The sequence below is a fragment of the Phodopus roborovskii genome, unplaced genomic scaffold (assembly GCF_943737965.1).
Source record: "Phodopus roborovskii unplaced genomic scaffold, PHOROB, whole genome shotgun sequence".
NCBI classification, from domain to species: Eukaryota; Metazoa; Chordata; class Mammalia; order Rodentia; family Cricetidae; genus Phodopus; species Phodopus roborovskii.
The window spans coordinates 1,285,858-1,313,089 of NW_026126576.1; the positions used below are offsets into that span (position 1 = coordinate 1,285,858).

A 27,232-nucleotide genomic window follows, 5' to 3' on the forward strand; every position below is an offset into this window, starting at 1 on the left:
TGGGCTTTTTAAGCATGTCACACTGTAATTAAAATCTTGATTAACTGTATCTACTTAAGTAATGTTATGTGCTCTATAATGTTGCCATGCCGCATGAACTTATTTATTTATACACTTATATGTTGATAAATAAATAAAATGTTGATATATTCTATATAAACACTAAAAGAACCACCCCAATATGCCAGTGCTTTATGTACTTCTGGGAAAATGATGAAAGGAACTTCCGTTTTTCCATAAGTCAGGAAGATGCAAAATCTTTGACTTTGCATCTTCTAAATAGAAGTAGGATGGAGAGTCTTATTTTCTTTGTGAAAATCCATATTAATATTTTAGTGTTACACCATTCTGTCAGAAAACTATTCTGTTATACATAAATATATCCAAATATATATTGGATAGATAAATGAATGATTGATAAATGATAGGTATAGAAAATATAGACTTATTGTATAATCCATTGCCTAAAGATGGTAATAAATACCAATGAAGTTTTTGACTCTTTTCTTTATAGTCACATATTGTATGCAAATGAGTCTGGTAGACAAGAGAGGGAAAAATAATTATGTTCGTATGTTTCGAATATGTATCTACACAAACATCTCCTTTCCTGTGATGAGATAGAAATTTAATAGAGAGGCTGAACTGAATTTGAACCCTTACCACACAGCTACCAACAATGAGACCCTTGTTTGTAAAGTGAGAAAAACAATATTTACCAATTTAGTGAAATCTTGAGTGCTTCTTACATACAGTCCTTGATCAGAATTACTTGAGTGTTATAAATGCCAGCATTTTTTAGTCTTACAATAGGTGGTTTAGTGAACGTGATGTTCAGAAACCAATAAAGTGCAGCAGATAAAGCTTTCAGAGTACACATTAAAATAGGATTATGTCATTTAATCTACTCTTTGTCCTGTTCTCCATTGATTCTTAAGGAAGTCTTGTCTGTTATGATCCCCCAGCTATGTTCATCAATAGCAAGCATTGAGCTACAAAATAAATAAACAAACAAATAAGTAAATAAATCAGGCAGAGCCAGGCAGGGAATGGGAAAATAGAAGCCATGGGCCACACCAGAAGACACCCACTTCTTCCTAGGTCACATGTCTCAAGATCAACACAGACATCTTTTTCTTTCCCAGACAGTTCCACACATGGACCTCAGTAAAATAAAATCATGTCTGATCAAGATGGGTTTTCTGTGGGCTAGGCCTTTGATTCATGTCAACAAATACCTTGCTCTCCTCAGAAAATGAAAACCAATGGAGATTGATCACCTATGTCACAGAGGAAGCTACAGAGCAATAGAGATAGGACAGAAATGGCTACAAAACAAATCTGCAGAGATAGCAGTTAGGAGCATTGCTGCTCTTCCAGGGGACTTGAATTCAATTCCCAGTACCCACACGGTAGCTCACAATAGCCCATACCTCTATGGGCACACAGCACACAAGTGGTACAGATGTACATGCAGACAAAACACCCAAAAGAAGCCTATAGAGGTCTTAATCCTGCATCGTTGTATCTTGAGTGGCATCATGTGTCACCATTTTGATGGCTGACACCAGACATCCATTAGGATCATCTGATTATAAATTGCCATCTCTATTTACACATTCTGACAGTAATAGTGGCGTGTGAGCAAACTCTTCAGTGGATTCATTTCATTTACAATGGAGCATGTCATAAGCTATTCAATATCTGCTACAGTCTATCACCAGACAGAAGAATACTCAGGGTGATTCTTACAAAAACTTAAGTTCCTGTGGAAAATCCCCAAGAGACTTCTTAAAACATCTTTTATTCATGTTTATGTATATCATGTGTATGCCCACAGACCAAAAAGAAAACTCCAGATCCCCTGGAGCTGGAGTTGCAGGTAACTGTATGTCACTTGATGTGGTGCTGGGAATTGACCAGTGGTCCTCTGGAAGGAGAGCCCGCACTCTTAACTAGTGTGTCTCTCCAGCATTTGTTGTAAGCGATTTCTACAATTACTCTACTTACACTTACTCCCCCCCCCAAAAAAAAACAGTGACCAAGAGCTGCTATTAATAGCTTTTAAACAGAGATTAGAGTAAAGTTGATTCAATGGTCATTCTCATTTACAAACGTGTGTGTGTGTGTGTGTGTGTGTGTGTGTGTGTGTGTGTGTGTGATAATCCAACCAGAGACAGAAGCATATTCAATATTATACTCATATTTTAAAGAGAAATCTTATGCTATAAACAGAAACACAAACAAAAAACTAGACTCTTTTGGATTCTACTTCTCTTTTATTTGTAGGGATGAGGGAAAATAAACCTAGGGAAGTATGCATGCCAGAAAAAAACTACCACTGAGCTACATCCATATCCATTTTCTTTTTATTTTGAAACAGTCTCACTAAATAATCCAAACACACTTACAGTCCCCCGCCTCAGTCTTCCAAGGAGCTGAGGACAGAGGCTTGCACCACTGTGCTAGACTGTCTTTGGAGGCTTAAGACAACAAATAAAAATATAACCAACTAATGTTTATTGAGTATGATTGCCTGTGATGGAATAGCAATATTGTTACTAATACATTTTGGACAGCTTTGTTCATGAAGTTCTGAGGAGCTGAAGCAGAAAGCTCTTCCTTGTGGTTCCCAAAGCCCACAGATTTCTCTGACAGCTGTTGCTCTCCGTGCTCCCTCCCTGCCACTGAACTAAGATCAGGTTGCCCACACTGCTGCCTCTTTAAATTCTTATGCTCCAGGAATTCCTCCACACCCTCTGATTTCCTGTAACTGAACAGGGGCCTGGCACAACTCTATTTCACACTCTTCTCGCTGTCTCATGGTCGAGTATTTCCTGCACTGCAGGTCCTCCAAAGGCCGAGTAGGGCAGGAGCTTCCCCTTTTCATGCCCCCACAGTGCTTTCACAGAGCTTGGAGAGGACCAAGAATATCTGTTGGCATGGCACTAAACAGTCTCAACACTTTCCTCCCTTCCTATCTATTCAGACAGAGCCACAATGATCAATGGCAACATGATGGGGAAAAGTCAGTAGATGTTTACTATAAAAGTATAGAAAACAGGTTAAGACACTAGAAACATCAGGATTATACTAGCTTTTTGTTTTGTTTTTGTTACAACAATGGGGACTGAACACAGGACCAGTGTTGTTCTATGCTAGGCAAGTGTTGATCACTGAATTAAATATCTCTAACTCTCTTCTTTCTTTTTATGTTTGCCTGCTTTGGGGACCCCTTTCCTCCTACTGGGTTGCCTCAACCAGCCTTGATATGAGTGTTTGTGCCCAGTCTTATTGTAACTTGTTATACCACGTTTGGTTCATATCTCTAGGACACCTGCTGTTTTCAGAAGGGAAAAAGAGGAGGAGTGGATCTGGGAGAGAGGGGAGGTAGTGATGGGGGGAGGGGAGGACAGACTATGAGGCATGGAGAAAGACTGTGGTCAGAATATAGTGTATGAGAGGATAATAATAGTAATTTAAAAAGTCGGCCTTCCACCCTAGGAACTAAGTAAAATATAGCCATTATCTATTTTTCCATCCACTACCAACCACAGACTAAGCCAACCACGTGCAAAATTGTGTATGTTTTATTTTTCATGAACATGTACAGATTTTCTTCTTGCCATTATTAACTAAGTAACAGTTATTTGTGTCTCACTCAAGTGGCAGTGGGTATAATCAGAACCTGGAGCTGCTCTGAAGTATAGGGTTTGTGTGTAAACACTATTGCATTTTAAACAAAAGCCAAAGCATCCAAAGAGGGTCCTAATGGGTATGAAGAGCATTGTACTTTGTTCTCATGCTATTTGATATAAAAGGCTTATTGGAGTGGTGGCACATACCTTTAGTCCCAGCACTTGGGTAGCTGATGCTGGTGGATCTCTTGTTAGTTCAAGGCCAGTCTGGTCTACACAAAGAGTTCCAGGCCAGCTAGGGCTATATACATGGTGAGATTTAAAAGAGGGAAGGGCAGTTAGGGAGTTATCCTCCCAGCAAATACCTTACCTGGGGAAAAAACAAAACATGAGCCCTTGGAGAAAAATGGTGATAACCAATATAAGCTTTGGGATAGAATGAAAATGTCTCCTCGTCTATCAAGATCTGTACTTGGCCTGAGAGAAGGCTTAGTTAAGGTCCTGTAGGGTTCCTGCAGAGTACCTGAGTTCAGTTCCCAGCACCCTCACTAGGCGGTTAAAACCACTGTAACTCCATCCCCAGGGGGTCCAATGGCTTTTTCTGGACTCCAAGGTCACCCCATTCACACAGATTTTTTTTAAAAAATAAAATAAGCCCTTTTAAAAAAGACATTGTTTTCTTAAGTAAATGTTATTGGTTTAATACTGGAATAAACCAATATTTCAGTGTTGGTTTAATACTGGAAAGTTTTTTTGGTGTGGAGTCCATGATTCTGCCCAGAAACATGGACCACTGCAAGCAGGCGTTTGCTTTGAAACTGTTAAGAGCGCACTCAGCCAGAAATGAAGCCATCGTACCTATGTGATCATCTGTCTAGTAGAATGGCACGGTAGTTCAGTAATTTTGTCCCAAGACAATACAAGTGGAGAGCAAAGAGAAAGGCGAAGTCACAATCAGCCATTCAACCCTCACTCCCTTTTTTTCCAGTCCGACTTCACACAAAGTGACTCATGAGAATTGCATGAATATGTGGGGAGCTTAGCAATACTGGACTTCAAGTAACACTGAGGTCGTCATTCCACTTAGATTGACATCGGAACAGCTGCCTTTTTTTCTCGCTCCAAGGCAGAAAACACACAGTCCTATGTTGGACACTCACAAAAAGGTTTCTAAAACAAGGCGGTTTATATTCACACTGCCAGAGAGAGAAATTACACCACTTTTAGGTAGGGGATTTCCGCTGGTTACTTTCTGTCAGTACTCTGTTCTACATTTGGTGTTTTGCTCAGCAGAAGAAGGCCCTTGTCTTCTGACACTATCCACTTCCAACCAATCACACACAGGCAAACTCACCCGCCCGAACCTAATTTCCTGGGCCCTGCGGTGCTCTAACCGCAGAGCCAATCCAAGGGAGCCGCTGTCATCTTTCACCCAGCTGGGTTGCTGCTGTCGCCGCCTCCAGATTCCGGAGGCGAAGCACGCTAAACCGAGGAACATGGAAGTGGCTCTCGCTCCGCTCCGTGCCTGGGACGATTTCTTTCCAGGCTCTGATCGCTTCGCCCGGCCAGACTTCAGGGACATTTCCAAATGGAACAACCGTGTAGTGAGCAATCTGCTCTATTACCAGACCAACTACTTGGTGGTGGCTGCCATGATGATTTCAGTCGTGGGGTAAGTGGGGTCTCCCGCCCGGAGCACCTGTCCGCGGTCGGGTCGTAGGGATTCCGGGGACAAGACCATGAGATGCAAGACTAGGTCCACGCAGGGCCCCTGCCCTGTCGTCTCGGAAGTGGCCAGCCCGGTGGAAGGAAACTTGTTCTCAGGGCGAGGCCGCATCTGCTTGGGGTCCCTGATCTTCTCTTTCTGCTCCAGAGCCTGAGACTTGACAAGGGCCCTGGCCGGGGGGAGGAGGGGGGATGAGGGGAGTGCTGAGAACTTGGGGCAATAAAAGCACCGATCCCCCCTGCTGAGGTCAGGTGCCTGTCAGATGTTTGTAGCACGCTGGGTGTTTTAAAAACAAGAAAAATGTGGTGTTGTGACCTTGTCCTGGGGCTGCCTAGAGAAGCCTGGAGTGACAGGGTGTGGACCCTGGGCAGTGTTTAAGTGGCAACACTGTACATGGGAGCTGAGCTTGGGCTCAAGAGGGTGGTGCATCTTCCCAAGTGAGGTGTCTCTGGGGACAAGGCCCCTGACATGTCCCCCTCCACCCCCAGAAGTTGCCAGACATGGTCGCTTTAGCTTTGTTCCTTAGCCTGGGGTCTTATCCATGTCTGAAAGCCTTTTCAATGCTTGATTGTTAAGAAGTGTCTTGTATTAATAAAGGTTATAAGTGGGCATGGAGGCGCACACACACACACATTTCTACACCTGTTTCCTTAGAAGCTGCCTTTTCTTGAGGTTTAGCCTTGAAAAATGATTCCTCCACCTTTTCCAAAATACCTGCTTCTGTTTACCATCTTGTTTATTATTCCTTACCCGGAATTAAAGAAAAGTCTTTACCAAGAACTCGCTTGTCGTAAAAGTAGTCCTTGTCTAAGGGTTGTCTTTCAGAACAGACCCAAAGACAAAGAAAAGCTGCCAGGAAAACAAAAAGGAGAGATTCCCACTTGGAGGGCATAGGAAGGAGTGAGTGAGAAGGTGGTGTCTTAAATTGGCCTGAGGTTAGCTGACTTTATTTCCTGAGCTACCTCCGGGCACCAGACCCCTTGCCAAGTGCGGAGCACACCAAGATGAATCAGACTTGAATTCTGGCCCAGGGACACATGGTATTTGCTGAGCCTCAAAGGGAGCAAAGTCGCACAGCACGGAGGGGACTGGCAGAATTTCCTATGCTGGGTGTGGTTCAGAGTGGGCGCCAGTTCCCAAATGCAAGCTCCGTGTGGGATTCCTGCCTGTGACTGGAGGAACTGCCAACTCTAGGGATGGTCTGGTGTGCACAGGACACCAGCACTGGTGGACTCTGGCTAAGCTGGCAGCTGAGCAACCTTTCTGTAGTCGGGGTAAGAAGGCCTTGAGGTAGTTGTCCCTAAACCTGCCCCAAACTCTGTGCTTCTTCCTAGAGAAAAACTACATGGAAAAGTATCTTTAAAACAAAATAACTAATAATGGGTCTACATATCTTGATTTTCTTTCATTTTCTTTTCTTCCTCTTTTGTGGTTATGTAGTTATGGGGGAATTTTTTTATTTTAAATATAAAGATTTAACACAGACCAATCAAATATACAAGGAAGAAAATCCCCCTACCCCAAAAGCATATGTGCCCACAAGCCCTGGCCACCTTGTGGCCTTCCTAGAATACAATTTTCATAGTCAGCTCTCTAACTAAATATGACTCTTTCATTATGGTCTCAGGCCACTAAAGCAGGCAGCCTGGGAGTCTAACCCTTCTCATTCCCATTTCACATAGAAGTCTCAATTGTTAATGGCATCTTTGAAGAAGAAAGAGAAAAGGTACCTGTTATTGTTGTTGTTATAGACTGCAAAGCATCATGCAAGGCACAGTGGCTCATACATAGCACTCAAGAGACTGAGGCAGGAGGAGTGTCATGTCCAGGCCAGCCAAGGCTACAGTGTGAGAGTCTTCAACAGTTGTCTCAAAACATGAGTGTGTGTTTAAAACATGAAACTTTATACCCCAGCATAAATTTGGACATGTAAACTTTGTTTTTCCCCCCTGTGCATCTCTAAATACTTTCTAGTTTTCCCCACAAGTTCTTATTTTCTTCCTTTATAGTTAATAATAATAAACTTTTATTGAGAGCTCTGTGCTAAACACTTCTCTAAGTACTGTGTGCTAAGTATGTTCCTGCATGGTGTCATACATTTCTATAACTAAACTATTATTAAACCAGACAGATGCTCAGTGAAGTTGAATGATGAATGACATACTTACAACCACAGACCTGGACTTTGTTCCCTTAACAACTGTGACATCTTCCCTACTGAGTCAGGAGGTTTAGAATTATAGTGCCCGAAAGGTAGAAGAAATCCAACACCGCTGAGATCAGGAAGCTTGGCCGATTCTAGAGCATTCCCCATTTTAAATGACACTGTTCTTGTCCTCTTTGGGTACTGCAGTGGACGACTGGGTCTGGACAATGCTGGAAGCTGCTTGTCGGGATCCTCTGCTAGTGGCCCATTACCTGGGGTGAAGACTGTTCAGTGATTGTATCCCTGTGGCCAGGAGGCCCCCTGGGGATAATGAATAAGCTGTTGAGGTCCTTTAGTGTTTCATATTTGCTTGGCTGAGCACAGACACAGTCTGGCTTTTCCGGATTTCAACATAAAAGGAGAATATATTGGAGGATGTGATGTAGCTCCAGAAGCATTAGGAAGCACTGGCCCAAGGTAGAGATTAAGAGAAGTATGACAGAGACAAAGGTCTAGACTGGGTCCTGGACAGGAAGGCCTTGGGAGTCAGTAGTTAGGTCTTCAAGAAAGGCATGGTGGTACTTTTTGTTTTTTTCTAGTAATAGAGAGGATGAGGCAGAAGATAGTGAATTCGAGGCCAGCTTAAATTCAATATCGAGCTTGATATTGGGTAACAAGGCTTTATCTCCAAAAGAAGAGTAAAAGGAGGAAGTTTGTTCTTCACCCTAAAACCATGGTTTTACTCAGTACATGACTTCCGTGTAGTAGGTACCCTGTGCATCTCAGGTCCTGTGAGCTTACAGCTGCTGCTATTCCTCTCCATCCTCCTCTTCTTCCCTCTCCTCCTCTTCCTTCTTTTCTTTCTCCTTCCAATTCTTCTTCCTCCTCTTTTCTTTCCCCACCATCCTTCTCCTCCCACTGCCTCTGGGTTTTTTGTTTGTTTGCTTTTTGTTTTGTTTATTTTTTTTTTAAAACAGAGTCTCAAGATCCTCCTGCTTCGGAGTCCCAAGTACCAGGATCACAGGTGTGCGTCGCTTAGTCTTGTAGCCCTTCCTTCAGTTTTTTTTTTTTTTTTTTTTTTGTTTTTGTTTTTGTCTGTCTCTTTGAGTAGTATAAATTAGTAGTTAGAAGCTAGGTTGGGCATGTTGGAATCCCAACTGCCAGCCTCTAGCTGTAGGATCACATTGCCTCATCTTCACCATCTATACAATGACAATAGTAACAGTGCCCACTGCACAAGCCTGCTGTAAAAACTGAGCAGCCTCATATAAGTGGTGCTTTGAGACCAGCGCCAGCCTCCTCAGTTTTGCTGTAAGAATGTTACTTCTTTCTTATCATCGTTAGTGTTATCAACTAGACAGCTTAGAAACACAGCATCTTTAGACCAGTGACTTCCACTGCCAAAGTCCAGCCCTTATCTGTTTTCCCACTTCTGCAAGACTCAGATTTGGTATCATCTCATGGGAGAAATATTATCCCAATCTCTCTCATTGCCAGTGTTAATTAGATCCCACATCAGTCCTTGTAGCTTTCCTGTTACCCAAGTCTTTTGTGTATACATGTACAGAAGAAAAGATATCTAAGATAGAAGACCAGAAACTATCTTCCAGTCCATGACAGGAGCCATCAATGCATTTAGATACTATGTTTACATCACACACATCTACTGAAGTTGTCTTAGCCAATGTTCTATTGCTGTGAATGAGACACCATGGCCAAGGCAACTTTTACAGTTTCAGAGGTTTAGTTCATCATCATGGTGGGGGCATGGGGCTTGCATGGTGCTGGAGAAGGAGCTGAAAACTGCATCTGACCCACACACAGGCTAGCAGACAGAAGAGGGGAGGGTGGAAGAGACAGAGACAAAGCATGGGATTTTGACACTTCAGAACCCGCACCCCCCCCCCAGCCCCATCTTCCCTCCCCATGACTTACTTCCTCCAATAGATCACACTTCCTGATCCTTCTAATCATTTCAAAGATTTCCACTCCCTGGTAACTATGTATTCAAACATGTGAGCCTATAGGGGGTCATTCTTATTCAAAACGCTACAGAAGTCTTTGCTTTTTTGTTCAAAGTAGAAAACGCTGGCAACAGTTGATTACATTTGAAACCTTAGTACACTGCCTGTGACACACTCTGTCTGTGGGTGAGGATTGCTGAGTGCTTAATGGAACGCCTACAGATACGAACTGAAAAAAAATCTATTCAAAGACCCTCTAGACTGTTTCTGACCTGTTGGATCTATGTTTTAATCAGGGTTGCAGAGGACACAACCTCACATTAAAATGTGGTCTAGTTTGACACAAGAGAAACACTGACAGAAGAGAAAAGTTGATAAACCATATGCCAATGTCACTTTTAGAGATCCTAATCATTTTGTTTGTTTGTTTGTTTTCTAGATTCAGGAATCTGTTGATTCCTCCCCTGCTTTGACTTCCCAAGTGATTGCAATATATGTACCCCCAAATCTAAATAAGAGCAAGTAATACTGCTGGGCAACCACACGTTTGGAAGCATGAAGGCTTATGGTCATGTAGCTAATTGGAACCCAAACTGCTAATAGTAACTAGGTTGGTTACTATCAGGTGGAATAGCTTTTCAATCAAATCACGTGATAAATTTGCTAAGGTTCTTGCTTAATTGGATTTAATGGAATATTTGAAAATTACATTTTTACTGCTATGCCGACTTACCTTATTCCTTGCTTATTCCAGAACTCATGTTTTCTTCTGCTTTCTGGTGTGGCCTCAAAGTCACCAGCCACACGAAGTATTTACAACTTGTAAAAGCTTCCTCTTGCCTGCAAGGCACATGCACACATCTTCCCCCTCCCCCTTAACACAGAGAGGTGTCACTGCTGGGTGAATGAGCCCAGGATTTCTTGGCAGGAATCACTCTGTGTCCTGATGGTTTGTTCTGTGGAAGTGTTAAAAGAGGGTGGGATCAACAGCTGCAACTTTATGCTGCTGGCTTGTCAGGTAAGACATTTCTAGAAGGCTAGTAATTATAGACTTGGGGGGGGGAAGTATTAGGGTAATTCTTTTCAAAAGAAGTATGGCTCTGTATGTGTCCAAGGCATATGCTGTCAGCATCTGGTATTAAGAATGCTCATACTGTTTGTGCTTTTAAAATGCTACAGGGAGGAGCTGAGTGATGAGACCAAGGGCTAAAGCTCGGAGATTGAAAAAAATGCAGACCACCAAGGCACTGCCCATTTCTCCAGTTCTGATCCCCTCCTGTACCAGGGGTCTAATCAGGCCTGTGCCTGCCTCCCTCTTGAGTAGACTAGAGGCCCCATCTAAACAGCCTTCCTGCAGCTCCCCTCTGCAGGTGGCCAGACAGTTCTTTCCCTGGACATTGACACAGCTGCCAAGTTTATTGGTGCTGGGGCTGCCATGGTTGGTGTGGCTGGCTCTGGGGGTGGCATTGGAATAGTGTTTGGTAGCTTGATTATTGGCTATGCCAGGAACCCATCTCTCAAGCAACAGTTCTTGTATGGCATTCTGGGCTTTTCCCTGTCTGAAGCCATGGGTCTCTTCTGTTTGATGATTGCCTTCCTCATCCTCTTTGTCATGTGAGGCTCCATGGCATCAGCCAGCCATCCCTGCTGCTTCTACTCCATGCCAGCCAGTCCTGGTGCTGGAATGTGCTAAGCTTTACCATTAAACAATGTTTCTAAAAAAGAAAGAAAAAAAGAAAAAGAAAAAAAAAAAAAAGAAAAAAAAAATGCTACAAGGAGAAAGAACTGGTTGCCAAGTTGGTGAGGGAAGAAAGAGCTAAGAAAGCCCTGGGTGCTGTGCATGGGATATATTTAAACATCAGTGGGAAGAAAAGGCTGGACATCTGGGTCCCCCCTCCACTGGCCTCTAAATAGCCCTTGAGGTGCACTTTTAAGTTCTTGTTCCCTTGTAGCTACTAGCTACTGTCCTTTCCCCTGGCTTTGATGGAGTAAACCTGGTCATCTTAGGGTTTGTTGTTGTTTTTATTGTGGAAGGTAGACCATAAGACAAAAGATAGTTGGAGTTTTTTCAGACTATCTGTTGTCATTTATCAGTGAACCCTTCACAAGCCTGTCCCTGTTTTACCTGTACACTTGCCCTGTTTGTGTTTGTAAGTTTATGCTGGCAGGTTTGTTTGCTTATGGATTTGTTCCTTTTTTCAACTATTTTTAAACTACTAGTGTAATTAATGCTAAGAATAATATGAAGTGGAAACAACTAGCAATTCTTTTCATAATCATTTACCAATAGAATTAATTGCAGTCTGTTTATGATTTAAGATTAGCATCTGGGACTGGAGAGATGACTCAGCAGTTAAGAGTACTGACTGCTCTTCCAGAGGACCCAGGGTCAATTCCCAGCACCCACAAAGCAGCTAACAACTGTCTGTTAACTCTAAGATCTGACCTCCTCACACAGACAAAACACCAATGTACATAAAATAAGAATAAATCAATTACATTTTTAAAAGGCTAGCTGGAGTCAGCAGTTTTACAATGGAATTCCTGGGTCACGTCTTCATTCATTTACTCCATAGACTGAGAAGTATTTATAGCCTTTCAGATACTGCTGTGAGGAAGTGGAGAGTAGGACGTTATGATTCTTTCATCAAGTTCAATGTCTAGAGGAGCCTAGATAATGCTGAAGAGGTCAGAATTAATTTTATACAAGGCAACCAATCCTACAGAAGTATACAACCACAGCTGGGTGGTGGTGGCACACACCTTTAATCCCAGCACTTATGAGGCAGAGACAGGTGGATCTCTGAGTTAGAGGCCAGCCTTGTCTACAAATTGAGTTCCAGGACAGCCAGGGCTACATGGAGAAAAAAGAAACGAGGAGGAGGAGGAGAAAGAAGAAAAATATGACTATATAGGCACACGCCTTTCCCAACTGACTTACATGGTCTTCCCCAAAAAATTCTGCTTAGAAAATTCTCCAGTATTGGAGTTTGCATGCACAAGGCCATGGGTTCTATCCCCTGCAGGCAAAATTACCTCTCGTTAAGTATCTGTGGCATCATTTATGTCACTTGTGCTTCCTGGCTTCTCTCTGTCACCATCCTGTGCTTTTTATAAAAAGAATTAATTCCCCACCCTGTCTCTGTCAACTAGCTGGTGCTTCCATTTCTAGGCAAAGTGAAATAATATGTGTAGTCTGGATTCCTGGCCCCATCTCTTAGAAGCTGAAATTGTGAATCAATTTAGGGCTACAGAACTCTGAACAATGTTGGGATTGTATCATTATATATCATATTGTATTATATTATTTTCCTTTTGGACTGGTGGATTTTATCCTTTATCATTCATCTTTAGAAGGCTTACCCTTAATATAGCCTCTGTTCAAGTAATGCTTTTACAGCTACTGATCAGAGATAAAACCTGCAATGTGGCTCCCACTCAGCAGCCATTTACTGTAAATAGATAGGATTTTAGGTCCTTTCAACGAACAGGCACATGTCTGGGCCTTCCCTTCCATAAGCATTCACTGGCAGGCAGAAAAGCCATTTACTGTAGAAAACAGCATTTTGGTTGTTCCATCTGCTAACTGGATTAGTAGCCCCCTGTTTTGATGTATAAGTTGGAGGTTAGTATGTGGGAAATAAGACACTCTTATGGGAAGAGAACTTAGTGTCACCAATCTTATTAGCATGTGTCAAACCCAACTTCTCTCCCTTGCCACGTGACAATAGTGTGATAATTCTCAAGCTTTCCTTGCCTAAAATTACACCACTAAAAGCATTCAGGAGGACCAGTTCGTCAGCAAGCATCTTCTACCTCTTCAAAAGTCCCTGGCCCTGGGAAGGAGCATGAGCCGAGGCAGTGATGAGTACATGAGCATCATTATGCCACTCTCCTAACATTGTAGGCAATGAAAGCTCCCCCATCACAAAAAGCTTAAAAGGACCCTCTACAGTATAGAATTCTATGGCACTGTGGGGAGGATTAAAGTTGCGACTTCTAACTCAGGTCCACCTGATTGACTATGCACACAAATATGTATATACATAAACAATAAATGCATTAATAAATGAGCAAGTAGCTTAGTAAATGCCAATCAAAACACAGGAGGCTAGCAAAGTATGTCTTGCTAGGAATACACTGAGATGCCAACTGCATGAACTGTTGGTATAGAGTTCTCGTTCAGTGGTGCAAAGTATACAGGATACAGTGACTTCTCTGGGCCTTGCTAATTCAGCCAGTTAAAAAATTCCAAGATTATGTTACTTTGACCTTCTGTGACAAAGTAGACAGGCTCCTACGCTACCTAAACTCTTTTGTTCCATGTAAACTTTTTGAAGTCTCCTTTACCCTGGTGATCCTTGGATCCAGGAAATGATGGTCACATATACTGAAGACTAATTTGTGTCTAAAGCCCATAGTTACACTTTAGAGTCAGCCATAGTTCTTGCATGCTGACTGTATGCAAACAAACCTAATAGCCTAAGTTGGACATCTGGGAGGGAGAAGAGATGACTCCTCAATGCCATCTCCTGACCTCCACATCAGCACAGTAAATAAATAAATGCAATTTTTAAAATCAAGAAGAAAAAAATTACAAATAGTTCTTGCCAGGACAGAAGCCATATGGGGAAACCAAAACATGGAGCGCTCTTAGGGTGATCACAGGAAGCAGAAAGGACCCTCAAAGGTCAGTGCTATACATCAGCCTGTGCTGGCCACACAGCCTGCAGAGGTTCCTTGCAGAGAAAGCCCACGGCCTTCCTTCCTTGTCCATTCGTCTCGTCATGGAGGAGCATGAGCTTAACAAGCTCTGTGAAGAAACAAAGTCTGGAACTATTTTCTGTCCTATCTAGTATACAATAGGAATTATAGGGATTGTCTGTGTTAATCACATGCTCCTTAACTGATGGCCACAGAAAGACACTTGAACTTGACGAAATGGTATGAAAATGCACAAATCTCATGCTCTTCCTTTCATTGACACATTTATCAAGCTGTGCTAGGTGCTGGGGCCAAAAATGTGACATCTCCATCCCTTATGCAGCTTTCTCAGTGTTCAGCGCTCACCCACACAGAGGTAAAGCCACCACTGTAGCAAGCAATGCAGAAAGGCATATGGTGCTATGTGCTGCTCAGAGAGACTGAGAAAAGGCTGCTGCACTGAATCTGAAAGAAGGAGCTAATCGGGCAGACAACAGCCCCAGGAAGCAGGGTGAGCTCTAGCAACTGCCAAGTGCAGAAGCAGAACATGGCATCAGGAAGCTGGCAGGGAAGGCTGTTGCGCGCCAGGTACCAAAGGTGTCCTTTAGAAGATACAGCCTAAGCCAAATGCTGAGGTTGGTGAGAAGAGCACGGAACTTATGGTGCAGCCAAGCTCGCTGTCTCAGGTACCCACTCCTGGTACAAGTAAGTGTAGGAGCCTGGGCTACGAGGCCTATCGATAGGCCTTGTAGAATGGGTAAAGAGTGCTGGTTTCATAAGGGCCGTGAGAAGACCATGGTGGGTATGTTTGTAATTGCCATGAGCCTCTGGTTGTATAAAGACCACACGAACACCTCAACTTCTCAGAGACGTTCCCCGTGAGTACACAGCCCCTCTGTTTCTCTTCCCTGTGATTCAGGCTCCTCTGGAACCGCTCTTCAAACACAGCTTCCACGTTAGAAGTCGGTGTGAGGCTGTTTCTGCCTAGGACGCACTTGTCTGCCTTGTGGCTTCTGCTTGGAGTGACAAAATTCGCCGAATGTTCCTTGCGCTGCTCTAAATCCTCTGCTTTAGTTAGTTGCACTCTGTAGTCGGTGGCTTTGGACATTCACTGACTGCCTTGACTCCTTAGCTTGCTTCTTCGTGAATTCAGGGGTTTTTCAATATCCTCCTAGCCCTAGAACACTCTGATTGGGCGGGAGTTTTCCTCTTTCCGGTAGTCAATTGTTGCTGACTCTGCAGATTTGGTGAGCAGTCACAAGTCCCGGGCACATTTCACCACAAAATCACTTTCATTCAGACCTCTCTCTCTTCCCTGCCCACATACACACACTGGGCAAGTGTACTACCACTGAGATACCCCTCAGCCTCTGCCACCTTCTCTCAGAGAGAAATAACCCTGTGGAGGGTTTCCTTAGTAGTTGAAATCAAGAGGAAGACTAGAGCAGCTTGGAACGGAAGGGTTAAGACCTTGACTGCATAAGGGGCTTAGCCTCACAGGATGGTTATATTGTGGACCCCCCCCACTATCCTTCCTCCCCCAAATGCCCTGGCTATGCCTTTTCACTTCTTTGAACTTCCGTTTTGTCTCATACTGCGTAGTGGGATTGTACTGATTCACTCTTCGAGAAGGGTTCAGAAATTCACAGTGCCATTCTGAATGTTTTTACTACCAAGAACAACACCACTACAGGAGAAGGTTTATTAATTAGTAGAATGGGGTATTTATATGAATATGTTTATCTTAAAATTGAAAACACATTTAACATTTTTAATTACATAATTAGAATGCGTTCTACAAAGAACAGAATCTCAAATATTCTGTCTCCCATCCTTCCCTTCTCCATTGTCTTCTAGTGCTTTCTCTCTCTCTCTTTCCTCTCTGCTTCTTATTATTCATAGGTAACCAGTAATAACTTGCACCCAGCAGAGCCTCGTGAAAGATGAGTGTCATGTTTATGGAAACCACCCCTCAAAAAGCTCCTGGATTTTTATCTTGACTGATGTGACTAACTGCCCAACCATTGGCATCTCAGACAACAACTGCTTCCCAGATTCTTGCGCTCATCAGAAAATGCAGTTAGTCAGTCTGGTGCTGTGTGTGTGTGTGTGTGTGTGTGTGTGTGTGTGTTTCATGTGTGTCTGTGTGTCATTTTGTTACAAGTATATGTGGCAACCCAGGCATCTTCACAGCACTCATTTTACTGATTTTCAGAATGGAATTGTACGTACTCAGAATAAGGGAGAAAAATCATTTCTCCTCCCAGTAACTTTGTTCTCCCCCGCCCCCAAACTTGGAGCTGGACCGCTTTCTAATTATAGTTTGTGGCTGGCCATGTTGCAAGCCAAAACCAGCTAATGGCAGTTCGATAGGAGCTCTTGCTTCTTTTCCCTTGAGCCTGAGCTACAGGAACAGGTGAACAGCAAATGTGGTGTTGCTTGAATCAACCCTGCATTTTCCATTCTTCTTCATCCCAGGCTTTATTTAGACATTCAGTCTAGATATCTGCTTTACTTGTCCAAAGTAAAAATAGAAAGAAAACAAAAAACTTTTGGGAATTTTATTATATGCCACATAAATTATTATTTTAGTGAGTGTTCTAGAAAAAAATCTGTGGTACCTTGCTGCAGATGGACCAGCTCCCCTTTGCAATTTAGTTTGCAAGTGTTTTTTTTTTTTTTTTTTTTTCAGTTTCAGCCTTTTATTCTAGTCTCTCTCTTCCTACCACTCACCTTGTGTTTGTGACAAGGTCTCTCGCTGAGACCTGGGCCTTGCCAAATATGTTCAGGTCGTCGAGTCCCAGGGATCTTCCTGTGTCTTCCTCCCCCATGTTAGGATTACAAGTGCACACACACCTCCACACCTGGCCTTTTTTGTGGGTGCTGTAGACCAAACTTATCTCTTCATGTTTGTGTAGCAAACATGCTATTTCCTGGCCCTCTGTTCTAGTTCTTTCTTTTAATTTTGATCTTTGCTTTATAGTTCAGAAACATTTGAGTGGGTCCTAGATTAAAAGAGTGGCTTTGCGAGGGTATATGTCTTTTATTTTAAAATGTCAGGGTATTGTTAGTTATCCAAGTAGCATAAGGTAATGGAAAAGTATAAAATCAAATGCTAGGCGTGGTGGGCCATGCTAGTAATCCCAGTACTTGGAAGCCTAAGACTGAAGGACTGCCATGAATTCAAAGCCAGCTAGGCCATGTAGCAAGACCCTTTCACAAAAATACATACATGCAAAAGAAGGAAGAAAGGAAGATGAGCAGATGAGAGAAAAAGAGAGAAACAACCCCTGATGCCCCTACCCACTGTGATTACTGAAGTGTTTTGATCTAATTCCTCCCAGACTATCTCTCTCTTTTGGTACCAGGAATATGATTTTGTTCCTAGGCCTCTGATACAAGGCTATCTGAGGCTTGTTCAAGAGGATATACTTTTTGCATTTCCTGATTCTGTCTTTCTTCCAGCCTGTAAAACTTTTGTCTTTCTGAAATTAGGTATTGGGGCATGGTGTCATGTGCTCTTAATACCAAATCTTGGGAAGTAGAGGCTTAGGATCATCCTCAGCTACACAGTGAGCTCCAGCTGACCTGTGCTATATGAGACCCCCATCTCCAACGACAAATAAAAATCAAATCTGAGGTTATATCAGGAGAGAATAACCAAGATGGAAACATAAAGTAAAATAATAATAAATAATAGATGCTGAGTCACGCTGGGTGACTTGGAACTGGGAGGGAAGGAGGAAGGACAAGAATGGCAGAACAGCCTGTGAGCTGAGTGTTGAGAGCTTGGAGGAGGTCAGATGATACAAACTGGCACACTCAGTACAGACAGCAGGAAGCCATGGTTGAGGTGAAGTAGGAAAAACCTCAAGGTGGTGTGAACTCAAGTCCAAGTAATGCTATTAGATACTAAGAGAGCAATAAGCCTGGGCTGCAGGCTGAGAAGCAGCTGATTTCATGTTTTTCTATTTTCTTTGTGTAGTTTTTATTTTTGATCAGAAAATAGTATGCAAATGATAAGCCAGATCTGGTAATGCATATCTCTAATCCCAGCTACTAGGGAAGCTAAGGTAGGAAGATAGAGTTCAAGGCTAGCCTGGGTAACTTGGTGAGATGCTGAGACACCCCCCCACCTCCAGCTCCCCAAAACACAAACAAACAAGGTAAAACAAAACCAACAGTGTGAGGATATAACCTAATCATAGAATATTTGCCTATCAAGCATAAGACCCAGTAGCACACACATACATAGAAAGATCTGGGTTATAGCTCAGTTGGTAGAATCCTTGCTTAACATTCATGAAGTTCTGGGTTTGAGCCCCAGCACCACATACAATGGGCATGGTGTCCCACACATGTGTTTCAGGGCTTGGGAGGTAGAGGCAGGAGGATCAGGAGTCTAGGCCATCTTTATCTGCACACTAAGTTTGACACTATGGTGGGATACATGAGACCCCCATCTCAATAAAAGAGAGAGTAGAAAAGAAGGAAAAAGGGAAGGAAAGTGAAATGTAAATTATAGACCTTTCTGTCTTAGGGTTATGTCTCATGCGTGATATGATAAATCTGTCTAACAAAGGGAATGTGTTATCATAGCTTTTACCTACTCAATACATTGCTAATATCTTGTTGTGCTACTAAATAATAAGCCAGATCTTGTAGAACAGTCCTGTGTCTTTCAGCTTGTTTAAACATAGCTGTGCATATCCCAGTCTAGTAAATTGTTGGTCACATAGGTTATTCCTTACAGTTTCTCATGTAAATACCACTATCACGGCATTATCAGTATTGGAAATCTTATTTACTATCTTTGTATTCTCAAGCTTGAAAGGTCTCAGTGTTTTCAAGGATTTTGACTGAAATGGGCAACTGTTATTGTCCTACCAGGAATGGCACTGGTGGGATTGGATCCTTTGAAGACAAAAGAGGGAAGAAACACAGTTTATTAGACACACTGTGGCACATACAGAGAGGGCAAGGCAATAGAGAGAGCCCATCTGCATGCAGCCATTCAGGGGGCTGCATTTTATGCTGGAAGGGGGAATTTCCATGTAGGCAGTTAGGCAGTATCTCAATGTCACAGTGCCCTAAGTAATTGGAGTTGGAGCTGTGCTTAGCAACAGCCTGGCTTCGAGACAGTAATGGTCTTCCTCTGAGTCAGGAGTGGCTCAGCAATGACCATCATCCTAAATTGGCACCCTAGCTGGGGCTTGTTATGTTTCACCTTTCCTGAGAAGGTAAGAGTCCTGCTTGGAGGTTAAAGTGGCCACATTCTGAAGTGAGACTGGCCCAGAAGAGCAATTGTTCCCAGAGCATCATCCAGGAGTGTGATAGGCTATATTTAAACTCTATCACACTACTCTCACCATTGTTTAATTTTCTTCTTGATCTCCCCCCCCCACTGCGGTCTTATTTGTTTTAAAGACAGGATCTCACCATGCAGTCCTGGCTGGCCTGGAACGCACAGAAATCCACCTGCCTCTGCTTCCTGAGTGCTGAGATTAAAGGTGTGCACCTCCACATCCAGAAATTCTTTCTTTTTTTTTAGGCACTTTTTCAAGGCAGTTTCACATTAATTCCAGCAGCCTGACAGCAAGGATAACAAATTTACACTTTCTACTCAAAATACTTTGTGTTTCAGTGGGCAGAATCAGAGCTAACTGTAAAGGGATTTTCAGTTGAAAATGGTGGTGCACATCTATAGCCACAGTACTTGGGAGGCTGAAGCAGGAGGATCATGGGTTTGAGGCTAGACTGGGTGTCTTAGTTACTTTTTCTATAACAGTTATAAAACACCATGATGGAGGCAACTTACAAAAGAAATTATTTCATTGGGCTTACAGTTTCAAAGGGATAGACTCCATGGCAATGAAGCAAGGGTGTGGCAGGAGGAGCAGCTGAGAGCTCATATTTGGTTTGGTAAACAGGAAGTGGAGGAGGCACACTAGGAATGGCTTGAGTGTTTTGAAATCTCAAAGCCCTACCCCTACTGACATACCTCCTCCAACAAGGCCATGCCTCTGAATCCTTCCCAGTCAGTTCCAACAATTAGGAACCAAGTATTCAAACACATGAGCCTGTTGGGTAATTCTCATTCAACCACAATATCAGGCTATATAGTGAGACTGGCTCAAAACAAATAAAAATAAATAAAATAAAAATAAAAAAGGATAGAAAGGTAGGTGACTACAGTGCTCGGTCCTTCTTATTCATAAAATACTTGTGGTTAAATACTTCTTCAGTGTTTCAGTGATGGATGTCCCACGATGAAGACCTTTGTCTCATGGACTAGTGAATTTAGAGGCTCTACATCTGGAATTCTGAGTTGACAACCTATGTTGAGGATACTTGGGGCCTCTGAAAAAGTCAATCGAGGACTTTTTGTGTCAGAAATCATAGAAACCAATATTTCTGTGGGACAGAAAGGTTAGATTATGTCAGACAGTGATTTGGATCATTTATTAGAAAAGCACAGACTAGTGGCAGCTTGCTTTAGGTGTCCATGTCAAGGAAGCAGTAGTGGGTAGGGAAGACTGGCTCTGCACAGAAAGCTTTTGTTCCCTCAAGGAGAAGGTATCCAAGCTACTGAGCTGTACAATGGAAGATGGGTCCAGAGTGATTGGATTCTCTTATTCAAGGAGAAGAAAGTTAACCTGTGAATTGTACACTGGGTTTTTGTTGTTGTTGCTTGTTTATTTGATCGTTTTGTGCCTTTTTCCATAAGGATTCAAATAAACACTCTAATAAACACTATACAGTTCAAACAGACTGGGTCTTGCTCATGGAGGCCATTATATAACCTCTACCCTACCTTTACCCATCATGGATAGATTAATTCATTCATTCATCATTCCCATTAAGACTGAAATACTTGGTCCTAAAAACAAATAAAACAACAAGACAACTGGTGTGTGGTAGTGTCCAGGATGTATAAAAGCTAAACACAGCACATCTATAAGAAAGTGTGGTCTTCAAATTGTGGGGCTCTAGTAAGATACGCTAGCTAGTCTTAGTTTGGCATTTTCTTTGTTGTTGTTGTTATTGATCATTGCTTCTTTCCTCCCCCACTTTTTTTTTTAACCTTCTATTTTGGGTTTTATTGTTGTTGTCTTCTTGTTTGTTTGTTTGTGTTGAGACAGAGTCTTGCTTTGTGGCTGAAGCTAGCCTTGAGAACTCATGATCCTTCTGCCTCAGTCTCCCAAGTACTAGGATTGTGTGGATCAACAAGACTGTATTTGTCACTGTTTTCTAACCACTAAGGCTGTTTCTCTATTTAGAATCAGTCAGTCCTGTCTACTTCATAGGTTAATGGCTTTAAAGTTCCTCCTCTTCCTTTCTGTCCTCAAGCTGTGTCTGATACTCAGCCAATCTTTCTTTTTTCCCACATCCCAGGTTTCTGAGCCCCTTCAATATGATCCTTGGAGGAATCATTGTGGTGCTGGTATTCACAGGGTTCGTGTGGGCAGCACACAATAAAGATATCCTTCGCCGGATGAAGAAGCAGTACCCCACAGCTTTCGTGATGGTGGTCATGTTGGCCAGCTACTTCCTCATATCTATGTTTGGGGGTGTCATGGTCTTTGTGTTTGGCATCACTTTTCCTTTGTTGTGTAAGTAAATCTATTTTCTTTTTCTCACTTCATTAAAATGAATGTAGGCATAGTTGGCCAGTGTACTAGATACACCTCTTGGTATATCTAGTACAGTATTCTGATATCTAGTAAAATATCAGAATCTTCTAAAAAGCACATGAAAGCCTAATAGTTGCTTATTTCTGCAAATACATTTGGGCACTTGCAGTGTGTGCTCTTACAGAGAGATACTATTAAACAAAACAAATACAAATCTCAATCACATGGCAAGAACTGGTACAGCCTGCATAGTATCTGCATGATGGCTCACAACTAGCTATAACTCTAGTTTCAGGGGATGCAATACCTTCTTCTGATCTCTGCAGGCACCAAGCATGCCTATGGTATGCATACAAATCTACATATAAGTAAAACTCTCTCTCTCTCTCTCTCTCTCTCTCTCTCTCTCTCTCTCTCTCACACACACACACACACACACACACACAATTGGATAAATAAAATACTATGATCCTGGTGAACTATATATATTTGCTAAATAGCTTACTTTCTAAGACCACAAACAGTATGAAATGAAATAAAGATTCAATTCAGGTCTCAGCAGCACAAATCTGGCTGAAATACTAGTGTAGTTGGTGGCAAGAAAATGTTCCTTTACATTTGAAAATGTTTCACCTGTACATCTGTCCTAGTAAATAAAATCATTTGCTTATTTGATATCTTATCAGATTGAGCTCAGAATATTTACAAATGAATCCTACTTTGTTACACACACTAGTAGTTTTGTTTTTTCCTCCTTGGGGGCCACTACCCAGCTCACAAATAAATACATGAAGACTAATTCTTATGAATGCCTGGTCATAGCATGGCTTGTTTCTGGCCAGCTTTTCTAACTTAAATTATCCTGTTTCTCTTTAACTATATTTTGTCTGTTGGCATTTTACCTTGTGGCTGGCTATGTGGCTGTTGCTGGCTCCTGGCATCTTCCTCTCCTCCTTTTCTTGCTCCTCCCCTTTGTCTAGATTTCTCCTCCTATTTATTTTCTCTGCATGCCAGCCCTGCCTATTTCTCTCTCATGCTTAACCTACTGGCTGTTCAGCTCTTTATTAGACCAATCAGATGTTTTAGGTAGGCAAAGTAACACAGCTTTACAGAGTTAAACAAATGCAACAAAAAATTTGCATCATTAAACAAATATTTCACAGTAGCAACAAATATAACACATCTTAAACTAATATTTTGCAGCAACACACACTATTTCAACCAGTAAATTAAAACTTTGGGAAAATTTCCACCCCCTTGCTATCCTGAAAGTTAGCACTGGAAAGATTCCACTTAAACACACTGTTTGTTAACTGTTGTCTCCTTCCTCCCTACAAGCCTGAGACAGCCAAAGTAATAAAATACATCACAGAATCAGGAGCCTCAGTTTCTCTCCAGAGTCACAGGAAACCAGAGTATGATCCTAAGTGAGCTTCATTCACCCATCTCTAAGACATGGAAATTAATATCAGTTATCCTCAAGCTCAGATATACAAGATCCATCTGTCCAGATACTTAATAAAATGTATCTTTCTGAGCCATAGCCTTTGGAAAGCCTGATTCTGTGGGTTGCTTGTATCTCTAAAGGTCAGAGTAGGCTAGGAACCTCTCATCTTCCTCTCAATTATGCATAGTGGAATGTGGAAATTTGCCTATAGTAGGTTCTTGTTATTTATGTATTTATTATGTAGGGCATGTGTATATGCAGAGGCATACTCGTGTTTCCCCGTGTGTAAGGGTGAGCATGCAAAGGCAGCAGGAGTCTTCCTCTGTTGCTCTCCATTTTATTTGAGGCAGGGTCTCTTGATGAAACAATCAGCTACTCTATCTAGCTCATTTGTCCTGAGAATCCTGTTTCTGCCTTCTAAGTGTTGGGATTACAGACTGACTGCCATGCTACCTGGCTTTTATATTGGTCTTGGAGACCCAAACTCCAGTCCTCACACATTGTTCATTGAGTCTTTTTCCTGGTCTTTTTTTTTTTTTTTAAGAACTGCATCTGTCTGTCTGTCTATCATCTATCTTTCACAAGAAACTGTGGAGGTAGGACAACTCTTCCCACCATGTGATTCCTGGGAATCATACGCAGGTCCCCTGCTGAGCCATCTCATCAACTCCCCAGCCCTATTTAATAGGCTCTTTGAGTGCTTTATACGTACATGGAAAAAAAAAAATGATTGTTAAGATCACATAGTGTCTTAAAATACAGATTCTCTTTAGGTCTTGGGACAAGAGGTCCCCAAGGAGAGCCTATGGAATCTGTCTCATAGTAAACACTGTCAGGTCATTGTTGATGATACTTTAGAAAACATGCCTCTTTGGAGGCACCTTAAAGCAGGGTTTACCTGCATTCTGGCATTCAGGGAACAAAGTACAGATAAACCCAGAATGCAAAAGCCCTTTCTGGGAAACTTTGGATAAGTGGATTCATGTTCAGGTTGGAATCACGTTGGTAGACAAATATGTTGAATGTCATGCTGTTTAAGTAACATTTGCCAGGTGGGGATTTCAGTGGGGAACAAAGAATGTGGCTGTCAGATCAGAGCTCTTCCAAGGGACTATGTGTTTTTTTCCATTCACAAAGCAATGTGTGTGGCTTGACAAGTAGCTTTAAGTCTATGGATCAGCAAGGCAAGCAGACCTGACAGCTAAAAGAGACCGTTTACAATATGTGTGAGGAGGAGTACCATATTGATGTGAAAAGGGGAACTCTTGGGCTGGAGAAATGGCTCAAGGGTACAGAGGACCCAAGTTTAGTTCTCCACACCCACGGTTCCTTGAGCAAGATGGATGGATGGATGGATGGATGGAATTTTTAAAAATTAAAAAAATGGGGCCAGAAAAATGATTCAGTTGACAATGGGTGAGGACTGGGTACCTCTCAACCGCTTTTAAACCCACCTCCATGGGGATCTGATGCCTCTGCAGGCACCTGAACTCATGTGCATAAACCCATAGACACAGATATACATATACATAATTGAAAAATAACAGTTTATTTTTTTACATAATTAAAAAAATGTAATGGGAATTCTTGCTTTGATGCTGTCATTTCTTCCAGTGATGTTCATCCATGCGTCCCTGAGACTTCGAAACCTCAAGAACAAGCTGGAAAATAAGATGGAGGGGATAGGGTTGAAGAAGACGCCAATGGGCATTATCCTGGATGCTTTGGAACAGCAGGAAGAGAGCATCACCAAATTGGCTGACTACATCAGCAAAGCCAGGGAGTAAACCCTCTAGCTTGGAGAGAGGGCCGCAGCAGGAATCCAGTTGCACTTTCCCCTTCTGTCTGTGGTTTTGAAACAGAAGGTGCACATCTTACCACCCAACTACCCATGGCATCGTGCATGCGCAGACCCACCTGTTAAGATCTCTGCTATGACCAACCCACCAGAGGCTTCAGAAACTTCTAAAATACAGACCCACACTCCCGTTATATCTGAAGTTTCCGGGTTGGACAACAACAGTACCAATGTAGGGGAACAGTCGGTGTAGAATCTGAGGCAACACTGAGAAGTGAAAAGTCAGTTAAAGTAGAGGATGCCTTGTGTCCATCTGTTTCTAACCCTGTCCGATAGCTCCTCCAGAATCCCCTACGACTATGTGTTAGCTTCGTGGTATTATCTTTGTCGTTTTAAAATCAGAGGTAATTTCTATCCCTTTGGCACCTGTTTGATGTGCAGTGGAAACTGGATCAGCCAGTTGTTTATATTTTGTTTACAAATATGAAAGTAGCTGTTTAGGACAATGTTTTGTTAAATTTTTGTAAAATTTTTAAAAGGGTAGTAATATGCTTTCACCAGAAGGTATTTCTTGCAAACTAAATGTCATCCTCCTGGGGTGGGGGAGGGGAAGGGGGTAGTTACAACTCTGTAACTTCTGTTATTCTTGACTTGTTAAAAAACTAAATAAATAAAAACAGACTTGAGTTCTGTTCATATGACACATTTTTGTTACTATAACAAATAAAAGGTGTCCAAGATAATGTTTCCATTGTTTAGGTATTTTAGTATGTTTTCTTTTTTGGGGGCGGTGGTTTTTCCAGACAGGGTTTTTCTGTATAGCCTTGGCTATTCTGAAACTAGCTTTGTAGACTAGGCTGACCTCGAATTCACAGAGATCTGCCTGCCTCTGGCTCCCTAGTGCTGGGGTTAAAGGCATACACCACCACCAATCAGCTTTTGTTTAAATGTTTTACATATTTATTTTTATTATTTTTATTTGTGTGTGAGACAATGTCACATGCATGCAGTGCCCACAGAGGCCACAAGAGGGCACTGGAGCTGGAGATACAGGGGGCTGGGAACTGAACTGAGGCCCTCTGGAAGAACAGGAAGTGCTCTTAACCTCCAAACCACCTCTCAGTCCTGGTTGTTTGGTTTTTAAGTAGATGAGAGCATAGGAAAGGAAGAAACGAGTGTGTGTTTTATTAATTCCTTAGGAGCTCAGGGAGGACATCAGCAGTTGATCTTTTGAACCTGCAAAGCTCCCCTAGAGGGCCATGCCAAAAGAGTTTAAAGAGCTCCTGGACCTCATAAAGTGTAGGCAGCAACTGTAGCAGCCGTTCACTTTAAAAACAGACATTAGGGTCAGAATGGTGTGAGCATATGTATTTCATTGCATTCATCCCTTTATTACTCATATATTTAGATAGAAATAGACTATGAGAAGAGGGTGTTTGCCAGTTTAGTGATTTCACAGGTGAAATAGAAAACATTTAGATTTGCTTCTCATTGAAAAGAGAACTAGTGTAGTCTTTCCAAAGAGCCCCTCTGTGTGTTCTAAATAATCCATGACTGTTTTGGCAACTTTGATGGTTTGTGTTTTAGTCCCAGCCATGCCGAAGCCTTATCTTTAGCTCAGAGCTTCAGATAGGGTTTAGAATTAGCCAAATAAAAAGAATAAAATTTATCAAAAGCGTTTTAGTGACACTTTAGCCAATGCATGTCAACTCAATGTTATTAAATATCTAGGAAACTTGTTGGTAGCCTGGAAAAACTTAATCACACCGAAGAGCTAATACGTCTAACTTGTGTTTTGAAAGCTGTTTAAATAAAACCTTAATAGGTATTTATTTGAAGCTAGAGAAACAACTGAAGTCTGGCAGGATCTTTTAACCCTGCCACAGACTTTATACACATCAAACCCATCCAATTCCTATGTGATATGTCTTGACTGTCATGAATTTGCAGGAACTGATAGCTTGAATTTTTAAAAGATACTCATTGCAATTTCTAACAGCCAGAGTCAGGTCTGGAGAGATACTATCCTAGTTTCTTTTCCTGGTGTTGTGATAAAATACTCTGACAAATGAAGTGGGTTATGGTAAACAGAGACCAGGGGAGTCCACAAGGGAGCAGAGTCAGTAGGCTAGGCTATTTAATCTTCGCTGACAGCTTAACTGGATTTAGAACTAC

The 27,232-nt window shown here is 42.2% G+C and overlaps 1 protein-coding gene and 1 pseudogene across 1 annotated transcript; both read left to right on the forward strand.

Annotated features, from left to right (window-relative positions):
* The first annotated feature begins 5,060 nt into the window (after positions 1–5,060).
* On the forward strand, positions 5,061–25,753 carry Arl6ip5 (ADP ribosylation factor like GTPase 6 interacting protein 5). The gene is made up of 3 exons (XM_051203516.1): positions 5,061–5,310; positions 21,574–21,791; positions 24,874–25,753. Exons 1-3 carry the CDS (start codon positions 5,135–5,137, stop codon positions 25,044–25,046), a joined length of 567 nt encoding a protein of 188 aa, XP_051059473.1. The 5' UTR covers positions 5,061–5,134; the 3' UTR covers positions 25,047–25,753.
* On the forward strand, positions 10,618–11,169 carry LOC127236079 (ATP synthase F(0) complex subunit C1, mitochondrial-like; annotated as a pseudogene).
* Positions 25,754–27,232: the final 1,479 nt, after the last annotated feature.

Bases quoted from the DNA above. Each gene is read 5' to 3' on its own strand.
- Arl6ip5 (XM_051203516.1), top strand. From the start codon at position 5,135: ATGGAAGTGGCTCTCGCTCCGCTCCGTGCCTGGGACGATTTCTTTCCA. The intron at 5,311-21,573 runs GTAAGTGGGGTC...CCCACATCCCAG, and splicing joins ATGATGATTTCAGTCGTGGG to GTTTCTGAGCCCCTTCAATA. The intron at 21,792-24,873 runs GTAAGTAAATCT...CATTTCTTCCAG, and splicing joins CATCACTTTTCCTTTGTTGT to TGATGTTCATCCATGCGTCC.